Here is a 26,128-nt window from a genome sequence, read left to right as displayed (position 1 = left end):
AATTGCATTTAGCAGTATTTTTGCCTATGCATTATTCTCAGCATACTGTTGATGTTACTGTGTGATGTATACTGCTGTTCCACTGTTGGTATACAAGGTAATATTCTTTGAAAGTAAATATCTCAGTCCAGCATTGCGTCTAAATAAAATAAGCTTTCTCCTTTTCCATAATTAATGAAGAAACATTTGAAAGCCTTGCTGCCAAATTTGGGCTTACTGGTGCAGAGCGAGTATCAGGCTGGGGCTTCTTGATGCCGCAGAATGCAGTCAGAGATGGAAGGTGCCCTTCATCCTCATGTCCGGGCAGCCTGTATATTTCCAGAGTAAAACAGCTGCTGCTGAGAATCTGATATCTGTACGGCACATCTTACGGGGGAGCTGATCCTGGAGGAGCTGTTCCTGTGGGCTGAGCACCCATCAGGTGCTGGGGTGCGTTACGTGTGCCCCTGCAGCGTCCTTAGGTTTAGGTTCATCCTGGTAGTACTGGGTTTGTGCGCTCTATGAGCTCGCTGCAGCGTGAAACCAAGTGTGGTAAATGGCGATAACTGGGACATTCACTTTTAAAGTATTCTTATGCTCAGAACAGAAATGCTAATGGACATTAAATAGTTGAACACAGATCTTATAGTAGCGATTTTGGAGCCAAATCCATTTCTAAAAAGCACCTAAAATTTTTAAGGGAAGGCCTTATGTTACACTGTTGTTGCCTGTGACAGTGGGGTAGATTTGGCAGTGTAAAAAGCAATAAATCCCTTCTAATGATGTGCTCGTGGATTCGGGTAATGCTGAGAGGAGGAGCTCTCTAGCCACTCTTCAAAGGTAAAGACACTTTTGAAGCAACATACTTATTTTTTTTCAGAAAGAGTGAGATGAGAGCTCTGTATTCAGGCTGTGTCCAAGGTCATCAGTCTTGAAGGGACAGACCAGTTGTTGCTTTTGATGAGTGCTGTGACTCTCTGTGTTAGGTGGATGCCTACATGGATGTGGATTTGTAGGCTTGATGAGCTGCATAGCAAAATCTTCCTATGCTGTAGCACTGCAAGATCCATGTCTCTCGTGGGAAAACAGACTCCAGAAGGATTTCCTAAGGAATCCCTCCACAGAGAGGGGTTTGCTTTACCTGCTGCTAAGCCCATCATAAAGTCCTAAGCAGGGGAGCTGCTCCACGTTGCTGTTTGGCCACGCCAACAGGTCTCTACACAGAAATAGTGCAGGTGCTGAAATGAGACTGCAGCTGAAAACCCTGCCCCAGGGTTTCATTGAACACCCCCATTCTGCAGTGGTGCTGTCCTGGGGTGGGACAGGGAAGTTCAGGGAGCCCCACTGTGCTCTCACTTCAGTTATGAATGCAAAATAGTCTGAGCCTTTGCCTCAGTGTAACTGAGTTTAATTAAACTTGGTTTTGCGTCCTTTTTCCCAGATTCTATCTGTTTCGGCCTGCACGGTCATAGGCAACAGCAGCCTGGGCTGCTGCCTGCAGCTGGAGCTGGGATGTAGAGACGGGAAATGTCCTAGCGGGTCTGTTTGACTGCAAATGGTGTCACTGCCTGCGGCATGTGGTCGTGTTTGTGCTCCAGGGACAGTAGCACATGTGGTGCCTTCTTCTGAGATATAATGCTCACTTCTCGGTTCACCTCAAGTCTTAAAAATATATATATAAGTATGTCTCTCTATATATAATCTGTCTTTTTAATTTCCAGCCCACACTGAAACGTGAAAGACGGGCTTTGCGTTTCTGGCTCGCCCAGTTGTCTGTGGAACGGGTGGTTGCGGAGTGGGATGGAGCTGGGGTGGATTGCTGCATCTTTCCCAGGATCACACAGGCTTTGCGGGAAGCAGAAAATGCTTTGGTTTTGTCTGTTTTAATTCCCTGTGCTAAGCCTAGGTAAGATGCCGAAGGAAACGTTCTGCCACGTGAAAAGTGGGAAGATTGGTTTGTTGAAATGTAACAGGGCTGTAGTGATGTAACTGTGCAGTGATGGGAGGTATCCTGGTCCAGGTAATGATGGCAGCAACTTTTCTTGCAGGCCCAAACACAAAGATGGAGTGTCAGAAAATTATCAATTTTGGAAATCAGCTCCTTCGCCGGAAAAATGTGGACTGCACTCGAGAAGACAGTCGGCTGTCGCGCTGCCTCAACACGTTTGACTTGGTGGCTCTAGGTGTAGGCAGCACTTTGGGTGCAGGTGTCTACGTACTGGCTGGGGCCGTGGCACGGGAAAACGCGGGGCCTGCCATCGTTATCTCCTTCCTGATTGCCGCCTTGGCTTCGGTGCTGGCCGGACTGTGCTACGGAGAATTCGGTGCTCGAGTTCCTAAGACGGGATCAGCATATCTCTACAGCTATGTGACTGTGGGAGAGCTGTGGGCCTTCATCACAGGGTGGAATTTAATCCTCTCCTATGTTATTGGTAAGTACAGTGGGTGCACCGTGAGACCCTAGCTTTAGGGTCTTTAGCTTTCTGCGGTGGCAGCCTTTTTTGGAAAATCAATCTGGTTTGCGTGCCTGGGTTGCTGTTAGAAAATAAACACTGCACTCTTGCACTCACTGAGGATTTCAGGACTCGTCTGTGGGGTGCGTTGGTGGTGGCTCCTGTCAGCGAGGTGAGTGGTGTGCTGCGGGCTGAGGGTTTGTCCTGCAGCTGGATTATTGCTGCTGCGACTGCCTCTGAATCTCCACATCATCCCTGTGTACCCCCTGGCTCCTGCACACCTGCCAGGGAGCAAAAGTGTGTCCCTGCTGCTGCCCGAAGGACGCTTCTACACAGCAGCATCTGTACTCCTGACTGATCAGGGATTAATTTCTGGTCCTTTTGAGACCTGTTTAAAGTATCTGGAGATCAGAGTTTTGTCTTGTGAATGGCTGCAGGATTAAGCTTAGAGCGATCTAAAGGTTCACAGACTCTGAAACATCCAAACCAAATCCCTTCTAAGTCCTTGACTCCCACTAGGAGAGGCCTTGGATCAAGCTCAGAGCATAGAGTGTGCAGCTCAGCCAACACATTAAAACTAAGCCAGACTTTGCTAATTAGGGCTTCGCATCTTTTCAAGCACATTATGGTCATGCTGCTTGTCATCATGCCTGTAATTAAGACTGCAACCAGCTTGCCAGTTGAGAGTGAAGACTCACTAGTTAAAATGAAAACCAATGTTACACTAAAATATTAAAGGAAGAGTTGATTGGGGTTTTTTCAAGCTGCATTTTATGAGATGTGTAAATGTTATCTTGGAGATTAGTTCCCATGGTGCTGGGGAGGGTAAGATCATATCAAGAACGATGCAGTGACGTAGCAGCAGCTTGTCTGAGATTGTGCTGGCTTGCGCTGTCTACTACCTGAAACCTTTTCCCCTTTTCCTCCTTTTTAATTTTTTTTTTTTTAATAAGAAATGAGAACATGAAAAGCCAGAGTCAATTAGACTCATCTTGCTTAGGAAATAGAAATCCTGTGGTTCTTTTATGAATCAGTTCCATGGCAGGGAGGGGATTAAAAATAGTTTTTAAACAAAGTAAGCATATAATTTCCTCCAGACTTCTAAAATGGACTCTGCTTAGGCTACACATTAAAATTGAACAGACTTCTTGGTGATTTATCTTCTGTTCCAGAAAGGTGATGATAAATCATCTCCTCCATGCTTCTCATCTAGTTAATTATGTGGCCCTTCCCACCATGATACTGGACCACCAAAATGACTGATACAGCCATGGATGCTGTCCCAACCCCTGACTCTGCAAATGCCCAGTGAAAAGATTTACAGTTTGAACATTGCACTCCCAGGATCTGGGCTGAGGCTGGTATTTCTGAGGTGGCTTTGTTCTCTCATAATGGCTTTTGAACGACTGCCTTAGTTTTTATTTCAGAGTTGACTGCTTGGTGTGTTATCACAAGGCAGAAAATTCAGTAAAAACTGAGTAGATATTATCCATGAGTGCGTTCTTATACAACTTCATTATGTTTAATTCAATCCTTTGACACAAATGCATGTTTGCAACTGCCTTCCTCATAATTTGGGAGGAAGGGTGGCTGAGCAGGAAAAACAACTGGGGGAGAATGCAAGCTATAGCAGATTTCTTTTCTTTGTCTCACCCAGCCTCTCTCCCTGTGCTGATTGTCCCTCTTATGAGCAAGACAACTCCCAGCAGCTTTGGGAGTGTGGAGGAGGAAGATATGTTGGCAGGCACGAGCAGCAGTTCAGAGCCGGGGGGCTGAGAGGGGCAGAAAGCAAATTTTCTTCTCAGTCGTGCTGCAGTGCCACTGAAACCACGTGGGGTGGTGGGTGCTTGCAGCTGTAAGGGCCCTGGCCAACTTGGTGTTTTCACTCTGAGCTTCTGAGACATCTGTTCAGAAAGTATTGTGGAGGTGGAAGATGAAATCCTGGGGTGGGTGGCCAATGGTTTGTAATTAATTTAAGTGACTTGGCTTGGGGGAAGACTAGTGTGGAGTCTTGGAGGTGGGTGATGAACAAAAATGGGCGTGCAACTGATTGGTGGTGGTCTAGACAGAAGGAAGGAGGTGTTCTGCACCAGGATCTGGTGTGAGCTTTCTTTGGGGATGATGTGGGTTTGGCGGACTATGCCAGACTGTGGGAAGCATTTTGGGAACTGGGAGCTGGTGGGATCTGGCAGATAGGATGAGTAACGGCATCCCTGCAGAGCAGCTGCTGCTGAGGCTTCCTGGGGCACGTGGTGACCTCCCTGTCTGTGCCTGTGCCTGCTGGTGAGCTCAGCGGCTCTCCTGGGGGCTGTGTGCTGTGGGCAGGAGCCAGCTCAATTCTGGTGAGGACATGCTGACCCAGAACGAGTAAATTCTCCTGGTTACAAGCCAAATTTCTCTGCATTGTGCTTTCTAACAAGAGTAAGATATTATCCAGGTGTCTGCAGTGCTGGAAGAATGTCAGCTTCACCGCGCTTCCTCAAGGCTGTTGGTTACAAAGAGTTCAGGGTAAGTGGCTGGTAGTTACGTGGAACTGGCATCTAATGGAACGCTTGCAGGAGCTGGTTGTTCCTGTCCTAGATCATGAAATATTAGAGCCAGGGCAAAAGAAGTAGTGCTAAAGAAATAGTCTCTTCTGTCAAATCATGCCAGAGTTAAGCTGAATAATTGTAATGTGGCATGCAATAACTTTTAGAGTTTTTCAAGATTAAATTGATGGCACCAATGTCCCACCTCTTTAAAAGCATTCACTCTGTGCACCATGCTATCTCAGTGAACAAAGGAGTCTCCAAACAGGTCTGTTCTGCAGTTTATTGTACTGTTGCAAAGCTGGATGGGGTTGTGTGTGCTCCCAGCACTGCTGCAGGCGCTGCCCACTGCTGCTGCAGGGGGTTCAGCTGCGGGGGAGCAGGGACTGACACCATTGCAAGTACTGGAGTTTGGGACCTGAATGCCTGCCCGCAGGTGAGAGTGTGCGGACAAACTGTCCTGGGGAGAAGGGGGGCCCCGATGGCATCCTCTGAGGATCTGCTCTGCAAACCAAAACCAAACCAACCTCTTTTTTTAACTAGGTAATTATGTACAGTAGTAATTATATCATGCAATTAGATGCTGTTATATATAGCGTACTGTATAAGACATTGGAAGTATAACACTAGCCACTTTAACACAGGAGAGGGAGAAGTTGGCTGTTACCCAAACCTACTTATTTTACACAGTGCTGTCGCTGTCCAGTGGTGGCTCTTCGTTGTTACTGTCTCAGTTCTCTGAAATGTCTCTTCTGGCCCAGACAGTGTCCTGGACTTGGTCATCCTGAGACTCCAGGTTCAGTCCTCACGCCAGCAAGCTGTGTGTGTTTTGGTGCTTTTGGGACCCGCAGCAAACAGCAGCCGTGCAGAGGGAAGTCTTAAGCATTTGCTGCACACAGGAGTCATGCTCCTTGCTGGGATCATCACCAGTGTCCTGTAATAGACTGAATTATGCCCAGATAACCTGAAAATTATATCTTGAGTCCTTATCCCACTCAGATACTCTAGCACTGGAGGTTGGAGCAGATCTGCGTATATTGCTGAGTGCAGAGCTTATGGAGCTGGGCCAGTGTTGTGATCCGGGCTCCGGTGCTCCACCATCGTGCTGCCAGAGGTTGGCCGGCTTCTGTAAGGTCCCTCTGCCTGGGCTGCAATCACCCTGCCAGGGCTGCCAGGGATTTCTGCTGGTATGGGAAGAGACTCAGACCTCTAGTAGCAGAAATTACCAGGTCTGGGGGAAGTTCAGGCTGCTGGGGGTATAAGGCAAAAGTCAGTCTAGGCTGCATCTTAAGGTAAAGAAGCCAAACCACTATAAGGATTTTCTTATTTTGTTGGCTGAGTAGGAGTCTGAGAGACACCTCCTGTGTGTGTCACCATCAGAGCAGATGTCAAGCATGGAAACAGGCTGCGGACTGGGTCTGCAGAGGAAAGGCTGCTCCCAGCACCTGGGAAGTGCATGCAAGGTTGCTTTGAAGCCCTCCATGGTGAAAAGCTGTGCAAGGTGCCCCCTGTTTGGAATGTGTGCCAGCTGTGAAGGGTGATCTGTGTCCTTTCTGTCCCCTGGCAGGAACCTCGAGCGTAGCCAGAGCCTGGAGCGCGACGTTTGATGAAATCATAGGCCAGCACATCGAAGAATTTTGTAAAAAGTACATGACGATGGATGCTCCTGGAGTGCTAGCAAAATACCCAGACATCTTTGCTGTGGTGATAATCATCATCCTAACAGGTACAACCTCGAAGGGGTTTTGTGAGTCTTGAACCTGCTTCTTCTGTAATTAATTGTTTGCTTTTGGAACGGGCACAAACTCCTGATTTATTTTGGACTACATTAAAGACTCTTTCTTTGCTGCAATTTGACCTATATAGCTTCTGTGGAGTTAGCACAAGGCATAGCCTGTTTACAAGGTTTTTAATTAGAGGGGAGCATTCTTGATATTTTTTGAGCTACTTTTAAAACCTTCAATCAAATTTTATATAAGGAAGAAAAGAAAAGATGACTTGTTATCCTGAATCAGGTATGGAAGTTTAATACTTCCCTCCACAAATCCTATTACACAAGAATTTAATTCTGTTGCTCTATCAGCTTTATTCCTGCTTTGATAATCTGCCAATTTTCACTGCCTTGAGCAAGGAAAGTGAGAAAAAAAATGAGACTCAGTAACAACCTGACGTACTACTGTTTTGGTTTTCTTTAAATATACACGGGCTTCAGTTTGCAGCAGGGAACGCAAGACTCCAGAGAAATAAATGTGTGATAAACAGTCAGTCCTCTTTTTTTTTTCCCTAAAATTGTTCCAAGACTTCGATCAGAATTTGAAAATGTTTTGAAAATTTGTAAAATTAAAATTGTGAACTTCTACCTTTACGCCAACTGCATCTTGCAAAGAATTGCCAAATTTAGGCAAATTTTTAAAATTACATTTCTCATGTACCCTCCTGTGGTTTCCAGGATGTAGAAGCTGCAGTGTGACCCCAACAAGGTTATCCCAACATTTCCCACTCTGATCAGGATGGCCATCTCACAGCCTGATCTGTGCTCATGGGAACTGGCTTCATAAGCAAGAGATGCTTTGGCATCTGGGTTTGTGTTTGGATCTAGAACTATGTCGATTACTGCTGAAGTCAACAGCAGCCCTCTGTTGTCAGGACTACATCTGCATGGGAGGGAAGATTTCCTTCTTTGTTCATTTGTATATAACAGGAGTTGCTCTAGTTTCAAATTCAAATCTGGTCTTTCACTTCAGATACAATTTAGAAAAGTTAGGATTCCTCACTTTAGCACTACCGAGGTGTAAAATTATACAGATTACTGATGGCTTTATTCCCCTCCATGGAGCAAAATCCCTGGATTGTAATAAAAAATGCAAACCTTTCTCTTCTACAAAGAGCTGCTGAATGAGCAGCTTTAGTCCCAAGTAGAAGGACTACAAGTTTATTTCTGCTTGCACCATCTTGAACTTCAGATTTCTACAAGGTACCTCACAAGATTTCCTGGACAGGTATGCAGTTTTGTCAAACACTTCCCTGATGTGGCTGTCTCAGCTTATTTCCTATTTTAAAAGGAGGAAAGGTGAATGCACAGGGTGCTTCCCTCTCCTTGAAGTGCCTTGGAGTGGCAGTAAGGACACCTTCTTGTGCTTCTCTTCTCCCTTGGGCCCCTGTGAAGTTTTTTACCTTCTTTCTCAGCTGCCTTCTTCGATTTGAGTTAAAGGTTTGAGTTCTTGAAAATCAGGCACCTGAAGAGCAAACGCAGGTTACCAGAGCTTGTTCTGAGAAGCTGAGCTATGCCCCAGCAAGATGCTGATTGCCAAAGCCTGTCAACGTGTTGTTCTTCAGATGGATGCTCTTGAGACCACAGGCTGAAATCCTGCTCTTGCTGAACTCACTGGCAAAGCTGCCGCTGATTTAAATGGGAGCAGGATTCCCAAGATGCCACCTTATTCTGTGCCTTCAGCACTAGAAGTAGCTGTCCTCCTGGATTTGGTCCCTGCTCATGTTTTCCCCTGCTTCTAAAGAAAGTTGAATGTTCATAAGGTCTGCATGTGGCCAATGACCCCTAAGACAGTGTTCCTTCATGGAAAACACGGGGGTGCTTTCTCTAGGTCTCTGGGAGGAGTTTGAGGCCATGTTTGGGTGGCACAGCGTGGCGCGATGAGGTGACCAGAGCTGGTGATGAAAGCGCTGGGAGCAGCTTGGCTGTGTTAGCAAAGCCCTTTACCAGGAGCACGTGCGAAATTGGTGTCCTGGGTGGGAAGGTGTGACACATCCCATAGGACTGATGTCTGGGCTGGAGTCCTCTTTCTGGAGGAGTTAATCCTGACCTACTTGAGCTGCGTGGCTTTGTGGAGAAATGAGGTGTGATAAGTTGGGCAGAGCACAGCATGAACATACTGTGAAGCAGTATGCATACTTCTGCAAGCCCCCAGTGCCTGCTGTTGGTGGCAAAATACCTGACTGCCTCTCTGCCATTTTTCTCCTCAGGGCTTTTAATTTTTGGCGTGAAGGAATCTGCCCTGGTGAACAAAGTGTTCACTTGCATCAACATCCTCGTCCTTGGCTTCGTTGTGGTCTCCGGTTTCGTGAAAGGTTCTATTAAAAACTGGCATCTGACTGAACAGGACATCTACAACACCAGCCACAGCATTTATGGAGACAAGTAGGTTGGATTTTTGCTTCTCAGCTCTGAAACTGATGCATTTTCTAATGGCAAGTTTTAGGAGTGTTTGTGGAGTGATTTTAAAAAACAGTGAATGGGAGGGCTCCTTCCTTTGCCAAATGCCTTGGAGGCAAAGCTGATTTCAGTGGGTGTTTGCTGAAAGTAGGCTGTGCTGATATGCTGAAATGCATAGGAGGTGGGCTGTGTCAATGCTGCAGAACTGACCATTTCCAGCCTCCAAATTTGAGAGAAAAGAGATTTTTAGACAACCTCCTACTCAAGGCTACACCAGTCTGGCTCCAGTGCCTGTATGAAGCCATGACCAAATATAGCTCCCTGTTTTCTTTGGCACTTGGGCAACATCCTCAAGGCACTGTTGTACCTTTTGAAGACCTTGTCCCAAACACCTCAGTAAAATGAAGGCAAGTGGCAGGTTATTTTAATGAATTGCAGCAAGCACATAATGAATCTATCTTAATGTCATTTTGCTACTTGGCCAAAATCCTGTCTTCCTATACAAGATCATAATTAAGGAGCTTACAAAGGTTGCCAGTGACACAAGGCTATTAATTTTTGCCTGAGACTGTACACCACAGAATGAGGGCCTTTAAATATCTCCATGTACAGCAACTCAGTCCTGGCTTGTTATCTGACCCCTTTATGCTGGCCTGCAAGGTAGCACAGTTTGGCAAAAACTGGAGAGATTCATAAATACTGCATGGGTCAAGACTGGCTTGTGTACAGGCCATTTATTGAGCCTCTTCAAAATTCAGCCTGCTGTGAACAAATTGCTTCTATAGGAAAGGTCCCCCCTCATTCCCTACTGCTATTCCCATGCAAGGAGCAATTAGTGCAATAGCTTCACAGTGTAACTGTAGCTCTTTGACCTATAGCACTTACTATTTTTGTAAAATCTGTCAAGGGTTTACTTTATTGTTATTTCCAGAGTAATCCACATTTAGGTTGTGCAATTTCCACAAATACAAGGCCAGTTTTTGTCTAAGTCTCAGCTGAGCTTCTACAAGAGAGTTCAAATGCTTACACCTGATAGACTTGCTGATTTGGGATTGACTTTAATTTATTTGCCTTAATTCATCTTTGCAAAGGCTTTTCCCTGAATAAGTGACCAAAGTCACTTGAGCTGAAGGGTATGTTATGAAGGGTATGCTATAACTCAGCACAGGCACATGGATGTGGAGCCTTTGTCCAGAGTGCACTGGGATCAGTAGGTGTCTGTCTGTTGACTTGAATGACCTTTGAATTAGGCTCAGCAAAGCATTTGGTGCAGCAGGGATGCAGGCTCCTCTCCGCAAGCATGGTTTGAGTATGAACTTGGCACAGGGAGTTTTGAAGTTGAGAATGTAGGATTGGGTGGATTTTAGACAGTCGTGGCACCCTGCATTGCTCTCTGATGTCTACTCACCTATGCTTTATCTGAGCCTATCTTAGATAAACAGTGGATGGTTTCAGTTTTCCTCAGTCCTCAGTTTTCAGAATTACATGTCATGCTTTTTCAAAAGCTAATGTTTAAATGATGATGTGTATCTACACACATACAGTAATATTAGAAGAGGAATTTTAATATTTGTGCTATTTTCTCCCTGTCTTAGCCAAGACATTGTTATCCGCCCCAAAAAACAGGTGATGGGAGCAACCTATGAACCATTTTTATTCCCTGCATTCCCCAGGCCAGTCCAAAGCTCAGCAGTGGGCAGGGCACAGCACTTTGCCTGGTATTTGTATGTTGGTATGTGACAGGGAGATTGTATTTCTTCAAACTCCAGCTTTGGGTTTTGTTATGAGATATATGAATAGTTTCATTACTCCTACCTAGGCAGAATGACTTCTAACCCAGTGCCATGCCTTTCAGTCAAACACAGGAAGAAAAGCTCTACGGTGTTGGAGGGTTTATGCCCTATGGATGGAAAGGAGTCCTTTCAGGGGCAGCCACATGTTTTTATGCTTTTGTGGGATTTGACTGCATTGCTACTACAGGTAAGAGGGAAGATGTCTTCATTCTGGTTATGAATCTGGTTGCTGGTAAATTGGCTTTCAGTAATGTTGCACAGCAAAGATAATGAGTAATTCAGGGCACTGCATTCATCATCCCTCTGAACCTCAGCCCAAAATGTACTTTTGGCTCAGCTGCTCCTAATAGCCAAAGTGCTGAGTATGTCCAAGGCCTGAGTGTTGACTTCTAGCTGCTGTGGCAGGCAGCTAGACCATGTAACCCACAAAAAGAGCTTTCTCCCTTCTTCTTTGCCTGCAGGCCCCAGCCTCATGGATGGTCACTGGTGACACTAACCAGGTCAGACTCCACAGAAAACACATCCCACTTTACCAGTTAGGCGTACAGGGAAGGCCCAGGTTCAAATGCCTTGTGTGACTGGTGAAGTTTGAAACTAACTCCAGATTCTGAAGTAGGGTTCTTCAGTGCCTTCAGCTGAAGAAGCTCCACCGGCTTGGAGTAGTTAAAGAGCCAGAGAAAGAGGGAGCCTAAAGCTGTGCCTCAAAATAAGGGGGAGTTTTTATCTCCTAAGGTTCAGAGATCTCCTTCTGAGAGAGAAACTATCAGCATTGTCATACTTCTTAGCCAGGAGAATCTCAGTGCCCTGGAGAAAGGAAGGATTGTCCTTAATTTCACATTTGGTAAGCACTGAGTTGCTTCAAAGCTGGAGCAGAGGGAGGAGGAGGTAATCACAAAGACAGATAAAGCAGTGCAGCCTCTTGTTCCAAGGAGTGTGAGAAGTGCTGGCTCCATTCCTCCAGCCCTAGAGCCTTCCTTGGAGGAGAAACACATTCATCTGCCTTTGACTTACAGGTGTAAGGGTCTCTGCTTATTGGTTCATCCTCCTGAAATGCCAGACCTCAGAAGCTCTTGCTTTCAGAGAAGGGCAGCTCTAGAGGACTGGGAAGGCTCAAAGCTGTTTCTTAACTAATCAGTGCCTGAATTTTGAGGATTTTTTCTCACACACTCATCCCAACTTTGTTGTTGAAAATTTTCCATAAAAACTAGAGGGAGTCCCATTTTTGAGAGAGACATTCAAAGATCCGTATGATTTCCAGGTGACATGCAAAGTCTGTCTTTCCCTGGAGCTAGGCACCTCTGGTGGTGTGTTCACTGTGTAGTAGTTCTGATGGAGATGCTAACTGAAATGATCGCCCAAGGATTTGCCTTACAACTGCACAATAATTTCTTGTCCTGTCATTTGTGATCATTGAAGTCTTCCTGAGGCTGCACCATCAGTGGGATAGCAGGAGCATTTGGAGGTAAAAATAATCCTTTTTGGGGAGAGGACTATTTTTAATCCAGATTGTTTCTGTGCCTGAGTTTACAAGGCCTCCACAAATGTTTGTCAGAAGGAGTGACAGGAGCAGCAGAAGTGGGAGCAAACAGGCTGTGGTCTGCCAAGTGGATGGGGCAGCATCAGCAGTGTCATGGTCAAACAGCACCTCACTGCCCACGAAGCCTTTGAAAGCCCCAGCCAGTGTGCCCTGAGTTGAGATAAAGTTCTTGCTCATCATTTAGCTGATATTTCCATTTCTTTCTTTTAGGTGAGGAGGTAAAAAACCCTCAGAAGGCCATTCCTATTGGCATTGTGGCATCTCTGCTCATCTGCTTTGTGGCTTATTTTGGCGTGTCAGCTGCCCTGACACTAATGATGCCTTACTACCAGCTGGATACTAATAGCCCTTTACCCAATGCCTTTAAATATGTGGGTTGGGATGGAGCCAATTATGCAGTGGCTGTTGGGTCATTGTGTGCACTTTCTACGAGGTGAGACACTGCTCTTCCTTTGTGTATCTCTCAAAGCAAATACCTATCTCCAGCTTCTTTAAAAAGTGGTGTGTGTCAGGGCTTTACCTTCACTGTGTTTCCCTGGGTCAAGGGAGCAGAGACCAGGGATAGAATTCAGAGCTATTGACTTCAAGAGGACCAGGATTTCACCCTGTGATAGATTTCAGGTATTCAAATGACCAATATCACTTCAGAAACTCCCATCTTAGTAGCAGACCCAGTCGGTGCATCTCTGGCATATAAATTTGAATTCAGTGACTAAGTCATGGAGGCAACTCCACAGTGCGAGCATGGTTTGCGCACAGGACATCCTGGCCTGCTGGGTGGAGAGCAGACTTGTGTCAGGGAGCGCAGGGTGCATCTTCTGGAGCATATGGGGCTTACCATATCCAGGACCGTCTGTCTGCAGGTTGCCAGCTGGACAGCCATCTGGATGGGAGGCAGGGCAGGCTGGAGGCAAACTATGTCATGATCTTCTGTACTCTAGAGAGCGCAGATCAACTTAGGCATATTGAATTAAGTGGGCAACTCATAGAGCCTCATGGAAGTTATGGCTGTTTTGCTACCTCAAAGTCTGGCTGTTTCCATGCCCTGTGGCTAAGTTTAGGTATGTAAAATCTCAGAGCTGCACCTCAGTTGGCAGCTATCAGCAACATGGGTGTGCAGAGGGAGACCCTGAAGTAGAAACTGAAGTGAATGAAAGCCGCCTGGTCTGTGTTCATGCTGCCATAAACTTGCTTTCATTTGTGTGCCTGTGCTCAGCAGGAGGTGATGTAAGTAGATTATTTCCCCCTTCTGTGTCCTTAGTCTCCTGGGCTCCATGTTTCCGATGCCTCGAATAATTTATGCCATGGCAGAAGATGGACTTCTCTTTAAATTTTTGGCTAAAGTCAATGAAAAGAGAAAAACTCCAATAATTGCAACAGTAACATCAGGTGCCGTTGCAGGTAAGATCCAAAGACTTACATGAACACGTGGAAAGGAAACAAGCTTATTCTAGGGGCAGATAAGTCCATCTGACTCTAACCCACTTATTAATCAGATGTATTGCACAGCATGACTTCCCAGAGCATGCCCTGGGTTTCCGGGGCATGCCCTGGAAGGGGCTGGATGAGCGTAAGTATCTCACTGTGTGCCCATCCCTCTTCCTCAGAGCTTATTGCTGATATCCTCTCTCCTGCCAAGAACTGTCTTCATCCGCTCCCTGGGTGCTTTGCTGGCCTTAAAAATAATTAACCCCCTGCAAGGTGGCAGCCAGCGGTGCCCCAGCATCCTCATGGCTGTTGGCCTGGCTTGGCTGAAGATACCGCACCGCCTGTGGGGAGCAGCTTGGCAGAGGACTCCAGAGCAGCCGGAGACAGGCAGATGGCCCCTGTGGCACAGGCATTTGTTGATCAGTTCATCACAGCTGGCAACCATCCTATCCTCCCCTTCAATCTCCCAGGCCCCAGAAATATGGGCATTAAACCTTTCAGATGGTGAGGAGGAGTGGCTTACCCTCTTCTTGCAGCTGCCCCCTTCCTCACGAGGCCTAGCAAATTGGAGAGCCTTGCTACTTCATCTTTACCTTCTGCTGCAAATGCAGGATGAGCCATTGGTACAAGAACATGCCACCTTTGGCTCAGCTCTGAGATCCGTGTGCTCTCATATGATCAGTGGCATCATCTGAATGTCTGACTGTTGCATCTGTCCTCCACTTACTTGCTTTTTCTTCTGGAGGCCTTTATGCAAAGATCAGTAGAGTTGCCTGGTGAGGGTGTGTAAGTGGGGTAATCACTGAGGGATGGCAGTATACACCCTTTTTTTTTTTTTTTTTTTTTTGAAACACCCATGATGAGACATGCTACCTCAAGATGCTCTTCTTGATGCTTGGTCCCATTGCGTGCACAACCCTGGTTTTGTCCCAGCTGGGCCGAGACACCAGAGGGAAGTGCTGCCCATCCTCCATGCCCTCTCGCTACTTCTAGGAGATAGTTGTAGCTTTAGGGATGCTGCAGCTGCACCAGGAGACTCCAGCCACAAGGCTGTGGCTCAAACTCCTACGCATTGCTGGAGTTTGTGAGTTGTAGCTGGAGTTTGTAGTTGAGTGAACTTACCCGTATGAGACAAGCAGGCTGGCATTTATTGTGATAAATAATTCTTTTGGTTGCAGACTGTGCTGGGACAGCTTGTGATGCTTGTATTCATGTGCCAAGTCCCATCTCAGAACAGCTCAAGCTGTCCTGCCAACTCCTGGGCAACAGTCACTCGTGTGCTGCATCGTCATTGACGCTCCTGAGATGTGCATGTTCTGCCATGTTAGTGATTTTTCTTCCCTTTCTCACCTTGCTGTCCTCCTACAGCTGTTATGGCCTTTCTCTTCGACTTGAAAGATCTTGTGGATCTCATGTCCATTGGGACCCTCCTGGCTTACTCCTTGGTAGCAGCCTGTGTGTTGGTACTGAGGTAAGGATGTAGAAGCTGCCTCTCTTGTACTGCACAGACAGAAATCCACACAGTGATCAGATGCCCTCATAGTTTCCATAGGCCCAGTAAAACCATGAACTTCTCCAGCTATAAGCATGTGAAGAATTTGTTTCTCTAAGCTCATGGGGGACTGTGCTAGTTGGATCTGCAAAGGAGTCCTCTGAACTTGGTTAACCCTTGGTCCATGCCACTCCTGCTGTGGTTGACCCTGAATGCCCTGGGAAATATATTTTGGTGACATGGATGATAGGGTTTATGAAAGAGCACTGTTAAGTTTAAAACACTGACATTACAACCAAGCTGTAGGTGATAACAGCTGACTGTATTTGCTCATGTTATGATGATGTTATTCCTTGAATTTCACCCTGAAACAGAAAGGGTAGATGTTACGTGTGCTTGTTCTGGTGCTATTGTGATCTGGGACAAAGCCTTGGCTATCTGCGTGGCTTTTAAATGAACAGTACTCTGCACCAAACCAGTATGCCCTGTTTTGTTTCCTTTTTCCTAGGTATCAGCCAGAGCAGCCTAATTTGGTTTACCAGATGGCTAGGACAACAGAGGAGACGGATAACAACGAGTCTGTGAGCACCAGTGAGTCGCAGGCTGGATTTCTGCCGGAGGAAGAGGAGAAATGTTCTCTCAAAGCTATACTGTGTCCCCCAAATTCGGACCCTTCCAAATTCTCTGGCTCAGTGGTGAACATCTCAACCTTCATCATTGGTAAGTACTGGGCAGTAACCCAGCTAGTAGGTCCCTGTACCCACTATGGTGGGAAAGCTCACCTCTTGGCTGCAATTTTGATGAGCTCTTGTAACAGCCAGAATAACTGAAGACCTACAGATTAAATTTATGACTTGAAAATAAGTCCACAGAGGGGAGGTTGTGTAGGGGGAATGGCATATCTCTTACACTTAGCTTTTTCATGTGTCACTGTTTTGTTTGCTGAGCTTTCAGAGTCTGCTTTGCCTTCTTGTGGTTTGGGGTTTGGTTTGGTATTTTTTCCTGTTCCTAAAGAAAGAATCAGTAAGCTTTTGGTGTTTGTTCACAGGTTTCCTTATCGTGGGTAGCTGCATCCTCACTGCCCTGGAGCCAAGCATTCTGATAAAGGTTGTATGGATTATTGCTGCCATCCTTGTTCTTCTTGTCAGCTTCATTATATGGAAACAGCCTGAAAGCAAAACCAAGCTCTCCTTTAAGGTGAGTGTCCTAGGAGCTAGAAAAGTTTGGGAGGGGCTTGGAGGAGGAAGTGCATGTTGGCCTGTACCAGAAGGAGGGACTTGGCCAAATGAAGGTGCTGAGAACATAGGCACGATGTGGACTTTTCTGTACAGGTCTGCCAATAAAGCTGATGGTTTGAGCTCTCCAGCTCACGTGGCTGTAACCTCTCTTAATTTGCACTTAGTGTGTAAAGGGATGTCTTATTAGAGCTGAGCTCAGCCTTCAGATGTGGTTTCCTCTTGAGGTCTGAGCTCAAATGTCAGTGGTAGGTGCTTTGCTGGAGAATGCAGCATGGCAGGAGCAGCCTTGTGGCGAGCCTGCTGCCCAGCAGTGCCCTGTGGTCAGATTTGTTACAAAAGAAAAAGGACTGAAGGGGTTAGCTGAGAGGTTGGGGTAGGGAATCAGGAGGGGAAGCCATGTGGTCAGATCAGAGGTGACAACGGAGGACTTGGAAAGAAATTTAGATGGTGCTGGAGTCCAGGAGGAGCTGGGAGGGCAAAGCCTGGTGCAGGTACATGGCCAGAAGAGAAAGGCAGGATAGTGCTTTTGAAAGCAGATAGTTATAGGATATGGAAGAGACAGAGACCAGGGGAAAGGGGGCTGGTTTTGAAGGGTCATATCAGATCATCCATACAGAAGAGAGAACCCAAAGCAAGCTTGTGTGAGTATCAAAGGGGTACTCAGTAAAAACCCCTAAGAAAGTGCACTTTCTATCCTACTTAGTCCCCATGGAGACTAGGGAATGACCATTCTCTCTTTAACGGCCTTAAGTATGAGGAACTCAGTCATTTCCTGCCCTGTCCAAGCACACCATCCTTTCTATATTAAACAAACACTGTGATGTGTTTTTTTTCCCCCACTACAATGCTGCAAGTCATGCTTTATCATATTAATTTCAGGCTATTTCCCAATTTATTAAATTAGTTTTAGATTCTAATCCCATCCTCCAAACTGCTCTCATTTTGACTGCTCTTCAGTTACAGATTTTCAGTAAATCCTCTGATTGTAATGATTTAATCCAACCAGAGCTGTCCGAGCTAGTGTTTGCGGCTCATTTTGGATTTACGGTCCCAGAAGTGGATACAGAAATGTCCAGGGACAGAACACTTGGGACCTGCTATCCACACTGTATTTTCTGAACTTGCTTCTGAGGAGATCTCTTTGCCTTGCACTCAGGATATTTTACCTTCTTTTTTTCCCTTCAGCCACTACCCTGTCCAAGTAAAAAAAAATTAGACCTGTCACTGCTAAATCTGAACTGACTGTTTCTTATCTCCTTGTTGTCTTTTAGTCATTTACAACCTGACTGTCAAGTGATATTTCTCTCTGGGAATTCAAGGCTGACTGCTTTGTGCCCCAGTTGTTTTTCTGTATTTCTTTTTAATAGGTAATTTTTCTCCCTTCTCCAGTCTTTAGAGACCTCACTGGACTACCAAGAGCTCTCAGAGACGCCTGTTAATAGTTCAGAGATCACTTCTGCAATCTCTGGGTACATAACTCACACACTTAGGGAAATGTCATTTGTCCTTACTGAATTGACAAAACCTAATTTAGAAAAATTCTGTTTTCTCTTCTTCTGTTTTCTGATTTGTGTGCCCATCCCTTTTCTCTAATGATGTGAACCGCTGCTCACCATAAATTTGGGGGCTTTTGTGAAGCTTAAATCAAGAAAGGCCTACAGCATTTCAGCCTGTTTCTTTTTGTAGATCTCCTTTTTCCTTAGGAATGAAATTCACTTTCCTCTTGGTTTCACCATACTCCCAAACCTTTCTATTGTTATAACTTTTCCTTTCTGATTTTGTCTTTATGTACCTGTGCTATTTCTTTATATTCTGATTTTTGCGTTTTGGCTTTACTGTCTCATTCTTCTTTGGATCTCAGGTCATTATGGCATTCTTGGTACAGCTGCACTCATCTCTTACAGTATTTCCTGTTTTCCTTCTGCTCTGGGATAATTTGCTCTATATTGCTTAATCATCTTGGTACCTACTGATGAAATTCCTCAGGTCCCTCCTGACATTCTCCTTACCTTCTCCTGGTCTTCAGCAGGTGCCTGTCGTGATGCAGTCCTTGGTTTTCCTTCTTTCCTACACAAGTATGTAGTATTGCTGCTAAAATTTGCCTCTTGCCTCCTTCCAGACTGCAGAACAAGGACAACCATTCTTAAAACAGGTGAACAGCATTGTTCACATCCCTCTCCCTTGGTGGACTGATGTCCTCTGTTTTGGTCTAACCTTGTCTTTTCTCAGACCTGTGGTTCAATAGGTCTGAGTTGGTAACAGCCATCACTTTCCGTTTACAAGGGATGCGATGTTCTTGCCTGGCCATTAATTGTCCCTTTGGATGTAATGTATCCCTCTTTCTTTTTCAGGTACCTCTTTTGCCCCTTCTTCCTGTTGTGAGTATTTTTGTGAATGTTTACCTCATGATGCAGCTAGACATGGGCACGTGGATACGGTTTGCAGTCTGGATGCTCATAGGTGAGTTTCAGTAAAAAATGCTATGGTCAAAGTTACTAGATTTCGTTAAGTGTAAATTTATTGTAGCATTTCAGGGAATGATTCTCCATTTTCATCCTTCTTGGGCAACCTTGGTGGATTAACTGAAGCCATTTAGGTAGTGTGTCTCAAGTCTTGTTTTAAATTCACGGGTCATAAAGCCTTTGTGAGAACAAAACAACAACCCATGAACCATCTTGTGTGTCTTGTTGCCAACAAGAAACCATGCAGCGTTTCTTCTTGGCTGACCTTGAACTGCAGTCCAGGTGGTGGGGCTTGTGCTTCTGGAGCTGAAGGCACTGAGCTGCATCTTGGGGCGCTCCCAATAGCGATGTGGAGAAGGCCTGAATTGCCCAGGAAATTTGTTACGGTAAAAATTGTGTGTGTTAGATTAGCATCAGGTGTGGTTGGATGCTGTAGGCACAGAAGAGCATGAGAGGCTTATTCTAATCAGCCTCCTGTCTGGGGCTGGGATGGGTTGTCTTTTAAAGACCAGTGCCTGTGTCAATGTCTTTTTTTTTCTAGGGAAGGTAGTGGGTGTTTGCTGGAAGCCAGCCATCAGGATGGCTGGACTTGCCTCTGGTGTAACCTATGTCTGTCAATGTGAGTCAGGGTTTTTCTTTCCTTACAGAGCTAACGGTGACCTCTCCCCTTGGCTTCTGCAGGCTTTATCATCTACTTCACCTATGGAATATGGCACAGTGTGGAAGCCACCTATGCGGCCTCAGCAGATGTGGAGAGAAACACAGATGCTGGTTCGGACAGCTGTAAATGACTGCATGTTTGGCTTACAGGCAACTGGGGAATGGCTGCAGTGAAAGAAGCTTTATGGTGGGGGTCCTGACCTGGGTTACATCTGGTTAATCAGTCATGCAGGAATAAGGAATCGTAATGCAGGACTCCCTGGCCCTGTTGCTGCAGCTTGCAGTTTGCTTAGTAGCGCAGTTAAAAGGGATCACAAGGAAAAAAGCCACACCTCTGGCGTACTCCCGGCAGCACTGTCAGGTGATCTGGGGCTATGCTCTTCCCTTCCTCCCTCTCCTGTGTTTTTTTCCCTCAGTGTGTAGAAAGAAAACTGCTTCTGTGTGCCAGTTAACCTTAAATGCTGCTATGAAACCAGGCCTCACAGAGGTCTTTCTTTTGGTAGCCCCAGGAATTACCTCCCCACAGATCCTCTACCTGATTATACACGGAGCAGGTTTTGCAGAGCCACTGTCAGGCTTAGACCAGATCCATCCTTCACCTGATGTGAGCTGTTACCCCATGTGTACGCACAAAAAAAGGCTCTTGCCAAACACCAGCTTTCACCTGGTTAAGAAAGCACCTGCAAGAACTGCATTCTTTAAAGTATCAGGTCTCATAGTTTTTGTTTTATTTTACTTTTTTAACTACGTACTCATATGCTTTAAAGCGCACTGCTGCTGCGAAATGTTGGGAGGGTTTGTGGTCGCTGCTTGTTGGGTGAATGGTCGTTTGCCAGCGCACAGGTAATGCCACCAGATGTTTCTGCTAACTGTGCTCAGCAGAGGGATTGCCAGGTTTAGCCATCAGACTTCTTGGTGCAAGTACTTGAATGGCTTGGGAAGAACGGGTGTCTCTAAAGAGCCGTCCTACCTCTTCACCTTGGACATCACTAGCGGCGTGGCTGCAGTGGTGGGGTGGATAGCAGAAGTGAGCCCAGGTCTGGGAACAAGCGGGGCCCTGTTTTCCTCTCCCCACATCAGCTTTGTGGGGCGTTGGCGAAGAATTTGGCCATGAGACTTTAGTTTGGCATTGGCAGGTGGAGCATATTTCTGCCCCGGGAAGGGGGAGCACAGGGAGATCCTCAGGGGTTTAAACTTGTGCCTGGTGTCTGCCCCCTGCCCAGGGGAGGGCCATGGGGGTGTGCAGGGGCTCCTCGGTCCCAGTGCTCCCAATCTCCATGCAGCCCAGAAAACACTGCTAAGCTCTAGGGTCTGGCATACTGAGAGGAACTTTCCCTTTGGGACTGGAGATTGTGTCCAGAGACTGGCTGTTGTGAAATGTGGGAAATTTGGAGTTGAGACCAGTGTCTGTATGTGGTTGGCAATGCCTTGGTTTTGCTGTAAGATGATTAATTTATTTTTTTTAGTTCTAATAGCTTTCCCCAGCCAAATTCACTACCCTGAAAAAAGGTTGTTAAAGCATCAGGAAGGTGCCGTGCCGATGTAATGCCACTGGTTTAAATTAATGCTTCAGCTTGTACTGGAAAAAAATCATAGTATCGTGGAATGGTTTAGGTTGGAAGGGACCTTTAAAGATCATCTTGTCCAGCCTCCCTGCCACAGACAAGGACATCTTTCACTAAACCCAGTTGCTCAAAGTCCTGTCCAACGAGACCTCAAACACTTCCAGGGATAGAGCATCCTAAATAGATATGGCAGAAGTCCCTTTTCCCAGCCTGGGTGGATGCTTTCTTGGGTGTCCTCCACACTATTGCATCTGAACATTGGACAGACTTTAATCTGTTTGTCAACTTGGCTCTTGTTGACGAAGGAACAGGCTCTTGTCCCCATCGTTCCGTTGGAGAGCTGAAGAACATGCCCCTGCATGTAGGGGCAATCTCAAGCACAAATCCAGGCTGGGTGGAGAATGACATGAGAGCAGTACCAAGGAGAAGGACTCAGGGGTGTTGGTTGATGAAAAACTCAACATGAGGCGGCAATGTGCGCTTGCAGCCCAGAAGGCCAACTGCATCCTGGGCTGCATCAAAAGAAGTGTGGCCAACAGGGAGAGGGAGGTGATTCTGCCCCTCTACTCTGTTCTTGTGAAACCCCACCTGGAGTACTGCATCCAGCTTTGAAGCCCTCAATACAAGAATGACATGGAACTATTGGAGCAGGTCCAGAGGAGGGCCACAAAAATGATCTGAGGGCTGGAGCATCTCCCCTACGAGGACCAGCTGAGAGAGTTGGGGTTGTTCAGCCTGGAGAAGAGAAGGTTCTGGGGGACCTTATTGCGGCCTTCCAGTTCCTGAAGGGGTCCTACAGGAAAGCTGGGGAGGGACTGTTTACTAGGGCAGGTAGTGATAGAATGAGGAGGAATGGTTTTAAACTGGAAGAGGGTAGATTTAGACTGGATATTAGGAAGAAATTCTTTACCGTGAGGGTGGTGAGACACTGGCACAAGTTGCCCAGGGAAGTTGTGAATGCCCTCTCCTTGGAGGTATTTAAGGCCAGGTTGGACAGGGCTTTGGGCAACCTGGTATAGTGGGAGGTGTCCCTGCCCATGGCAGGGGGTTGGACTGGATGAACTTTAAGGCTCCTTCCAACCCAAACCATTCTATGATTCTATGACTTGACCAGATTCTCACCAGGCATCTGGTGCAGAAGAAAGGGGAACCAGACCATCTCCTGGATTACACGGCCAAACCATGGGCCACCTCTCATGCATTTCCAAGAGAGAATTGATAGCCTTTCTGCCCACTGAAGAGTTTTAATCTTGGCTTTCTTCTCATACACTGGGAGGCTTTTGCCAGGCTTGGAATTGGGGGAAGATACAGCAATGTGTTCATTGCCTCCCAGGTGTGTTTCAGGGTTCATTTTGAGTGCAATTCCCCCCTCAAAATTATATCAGAGTCTGCTCCAGTTGCTGGATCTTGACCCTCTGCCATGCTTTTGAACCTTGCACGTATACAAAATCTTATGCAAGCAGGGAGAGAAGAATATAGAAATGAACAGCCACTGGGTTGAGGTCTTTTGTTTAAACACAGGTGAGGTCGATGCACTCCACAGACTCCCAAAAAGCGCTGAAGATGTGGTGGGAGGGAAAGAAGATGAAAACTCAGAGGGGAGCAAAGTTTCCTGTTTTATTAAAAATGTTAGGATGTTTTTCCCTACCTTGGGTACCAGCTTCTGAGTGACATTCAGCAATGACCATTTTGAGGGTGAATTCTGACTGGAAGTGTGTTTCCAAAGAAAATTATTTAAAAGTATGCAGATTTCTTGCTGTATGTAATTTCTTTTTTTATAAATGTTAACTTATTTTTGTTGTCTACTTAGGCATCTGTTCTGGTATTTATATTCCATAACTTCATTTCAGCTTATGTGGCATATAATAGCAGCACATAGAAGAAGGGAAGGTCCTGATGAGGGTCATTTTTCTTCAGTTGCCTTTTCTCTGAGGAGGTTCAGAGGAAAACCTTTCTGTGTCACCAGATTCAGTATTTAAATGTGCCATTACCTGGACCAGCCCCACAGCCACCCGCTGCAAATTTGCTAGGGAAGGTGAGGATCCTTCACCCCATCTCCCACTCCTCCATTGTGACTTCATCCCGTCAGTTCCCTGCTGGCAAGGGCTGCTGTCCCTCGCTCTTTGTTGCTACTCACCAGATACAAGGAGGTGGAGGGAGCCTGCAGCCCTGCACAGTGATGGGAAAGTGGAGGTGTCTCCCTGGCTCTCTCTGCTTCTCCTGTGTCCAGCTGGACCTGGGGACCTCCTGGCCTCCTCTTCTTTGCGTGACTCAACCCAGGTTGTGGGCCAGTGGGGAGGTGATGAATTTTACATGGCTGCGTACTCCTGCCCCTTCCCCTCCTGGCTGCGTCCACCCCTTGCCTGTACATTTTGTAAGCTGAAAGGCAAATCTGACTGCATTTTTCCAGGACAATGTCAAGGACTTTGCTGAATGGGTGGTGTTTTTATTATTTTATTTTATTTTATTTTTACCATCTTCTCTGCCTCCCTGCTGATGTCTGCATGTAACATAGATCAGGCCAGGTATCTCTGAAGACATGCAACTGCTGCTATAACCTTGCTGTTGTGGATGATATGCCTTCATTTGTTTGAGCTTTTCTTTGTAAATAGTACAGTCATTATTTTATTATGAGAGTATTTTGTACAGATGCAGAGCATTTTGCTGTATGAAGAGGTGGGAATGGAGAAGCGATGGCTTTGCTTGGCCTAAGAATAGACCCTTTTCTGCCAAAGCCGAGAAATGCAATAGAAGTGGCCTGTCTGGGCTTTCAGGGCAGGCTCTGGCCCAAAGGTCTGACCTCTTTTTAATGAATTTGATTGCTTCTGCTCTGCTCTCTTGAGAGGAGCCCTTTGGGGGAGCTGATGGAAGGGTCCTACTGACTGCTGGTGTGTGGATGTCGGCAGTGCCGAGGCTGCAGCATGCAGTTATATAGCAAATTTGGATACGTAGCCAGCCGGCATTTCTCAGTGGAAAATTACTGTCAAAACAGCTTTCTTTTTCCCCAAAAATATTAATTGTTTTGTGCAACAATGATGAGATTTTCCTTACTTGCTTACAACTTCCATTCTTTGGTCACTGAAAATCATTACCAGCTGGGTCTCAGATTCATTTTGCTCTTTTCCCGTCCTTTGGGGTGGAGTTTGTCTCCATTTTGGGCAGCACGCATCTGTGCTGGGTGTTGTCATGACAGGGTGCAGGGCTGCTCCCCTGCCCACCAGCCCCACTTGGGCATCACGGGGACCAGGTTGTGCTGCTGCTTTGGGGCCATTCGGAGCTGTTTGTGCTTGGTGGCAGCAGGGGACCATGTTGGTGCTGACACCATGCGTTGCTGTTTATTGCCAGGGTTTTGGAAGGGTTTTATAAGTTTTAGCTGGCAGCGTGTGCCATGGGATCTCTCACCCTTCATCCATCCCAGATGAAAATAAATTCCCATGCATGGTGTGCAGAGGGTGCCCAGCACTGCCTGCTGCCTCCATCCCTACTAACTCAGAGACCAGAAAGCAATATGATAGGATATTATGTTTATATTTTTAAAAATCTGCTTCTTTGGTGGTTGCATTTTATATGCTAATGAGTTCTAGTGGGATTTCCTAAATTCTGCCCCTAGAAAGCGACGTACAAGTGAGCATCGTTGTCATCTGTCCCAGTGAGTGATGGTGATGCGCAGGTCTGGCAGGCTGGAGGGGCTTGCTTGGAGGGGAGGAGGAGGAGTTGTCACTGGTTTTCATGCAGGGGCTCCCCTGCAGTCCCTCCCCTGCACGTGTGCCACTGTCACCGAAGGAAGCCTCTTCCCTCTGGCAGAAAAAGCATCTCTTCTTTAACCCTTGGGACAACCGCTGGGCCCAACTTTAGGGGGAGGTTCAGTTCCTTCCCTCCCCTCGCCAACAAATTGCACTTGTTCAAGGTTAAATCTGCATGTACACGGTGAACCAACGGTTGCTGCCCTCATAGCCACCTCCCCTTTCCACGGGGCCATCAGCCTGATTTGGGGTACTAGCGTGCCTGCATCCCAAAAGCGAGCTGCAGGCAAAGCTGCCTCCACGGTGCTGTTGGTTGCTCTGCCCATCAACGCTCACCTCGTGGTTTATCCCCACTCCAGCAGCGATGCCTCCCTCATAAACTCCCCGGGGCTGCCCTACACCACTCAATACGATTGTAATTGTGGTCCTGTGGGGTGTCTGATGCCCGGCTGGAAACCGGATGATCCAGGAACGTCTCTGCTAGCAAGAGCCAGACCTCGATTTTTCTCAGGGTATTTGCTCCTGGCTCATGCTCCGTGAAGTGAGGTTCATCTGAGGCCCAGCCAGCGAGGGCATCTCTCCCTCTCCTCGTGGTTTCAGCCAGGTAACTCCTGTTTTTGGGACAAGAGTGGGGAGCAAAGGGTTCCCTTGCAGCACGCTGTGCCTTCCCGCTGCACTGGGTGCGAGGAGCAGGGGGTGCTGCCTGCAGCCCCGGGGTGGTGTGTGAGCAAACCTAGCGCCAGTCTGGGGCATGTCAGTAAAGGAGATTTACTGACTGAAGCCATGGAAGAGTCTGTATATTTTTATTTTTTAATTATTAAGCAAAATGTAAATACCTTTCTGTTGTCTGTTTGATGGTCTATTTTCATAGTGATTTCTCAAAATTTCTTATGGGCGTGATAACATAGTTTTAATGCTTGTTCCGCAAAGAAATCTATTTTTTATCTTTTTTATCTTTGTTTGGGTCTTGGTTTTGGTTTGATTTTTCGTGGTGTTTTTTTTTTTTTTTTACTGTGTCCATGTAGCAATTAAAGCCTTAAGTTTTCCAATGTGAACTTTGCCCCCAGAGCACAGCATAG

At 46.5% G+C, this 26,128-nt stretch overlaps 1 protein-coding gene across 1 annotated transcript; it reads left to right on the top strand.

Moving 5' to 3' along the window:
* Nucleotides 1-2,022: 2,022 nt before the first annotated feature.
* SLC7A1 (solute carrier family 7 (cationic amino acid transporter, y+ system), member 1) lies at nucleotides 2,023-20,130 on the top strand. Its single transcript, XM_010184547.1, has 11 exons — nucleotides 2,023-2,411; nucleotides 6,528-6,686; nucleotides 8,942-9,116; nucleotides 10,987-11,111; nucleotides 12,672-12,894; nucleotides 13,723-13,862; nucleotides 15,258-15,360; nucleotides 15,890-16,101; nucleotides 16,430-16,578; nucleotides 18,971-19,079; nucleotides 19,763-20,130. Exons 1-11 carry the CDS (start codon nucleotides 2,042-2,044, stop codon nucleotides 19,870-19,872), a joined length of 1,875 nt encoding a protein of 624 aa, XP_010182849.1. The 5' UTR covers nucleotides 2,023-2,041; the 3' UTR covers nucleotides 19,873-20,130.
* Nucleotides 20,131-26,128: the final 5,998 nt, after the last annotated feature.

Source organism: Mesitornis unicolor, unplaced genomic scaffold (genome assembly GCF_000695765.1).
Source record: "Mesitornis unicolor isolate BGI_N332 unplaced genomic scaffold, ASM69576v1 scaffold3835, whole genome shotgun sequence".
NCBI lineage: Eukaryota > Metazoa > Chordata > Aves > Mesitornithiformes > Mesitornithidae > Mesitornis > Mesitornis unicolor.
The sequence above is the reverse complement of the archived record's forward strand: the minus strand, read 5'-3'. Positions and strand labels throughout refer to the sequence as shown.

Coding starts and splice junctions, on each gene's coding strand:
- SLC7A1 (XM_010184547.1), top strand. CDS start 2,042: ATGGAGTGTCAGAAAATTATCAATTTTGGAAATCAGCTCCTTCGCCGG. Junction 12,895..13,722: donor TTGTGTGCACTTTCTACGAG/GTGAGACACTGC, acceptor CTGTGTCCTTAG/TCTCCTGGGCTCCATGTTTC. Junction 16,579..18,970: donor AAACCAAGCTCTCCTTTAAG/GTGAGTGTCCTA, acceptor TTTCTTTTTCAG/GTACCTCTTTTGCCCCTTCT.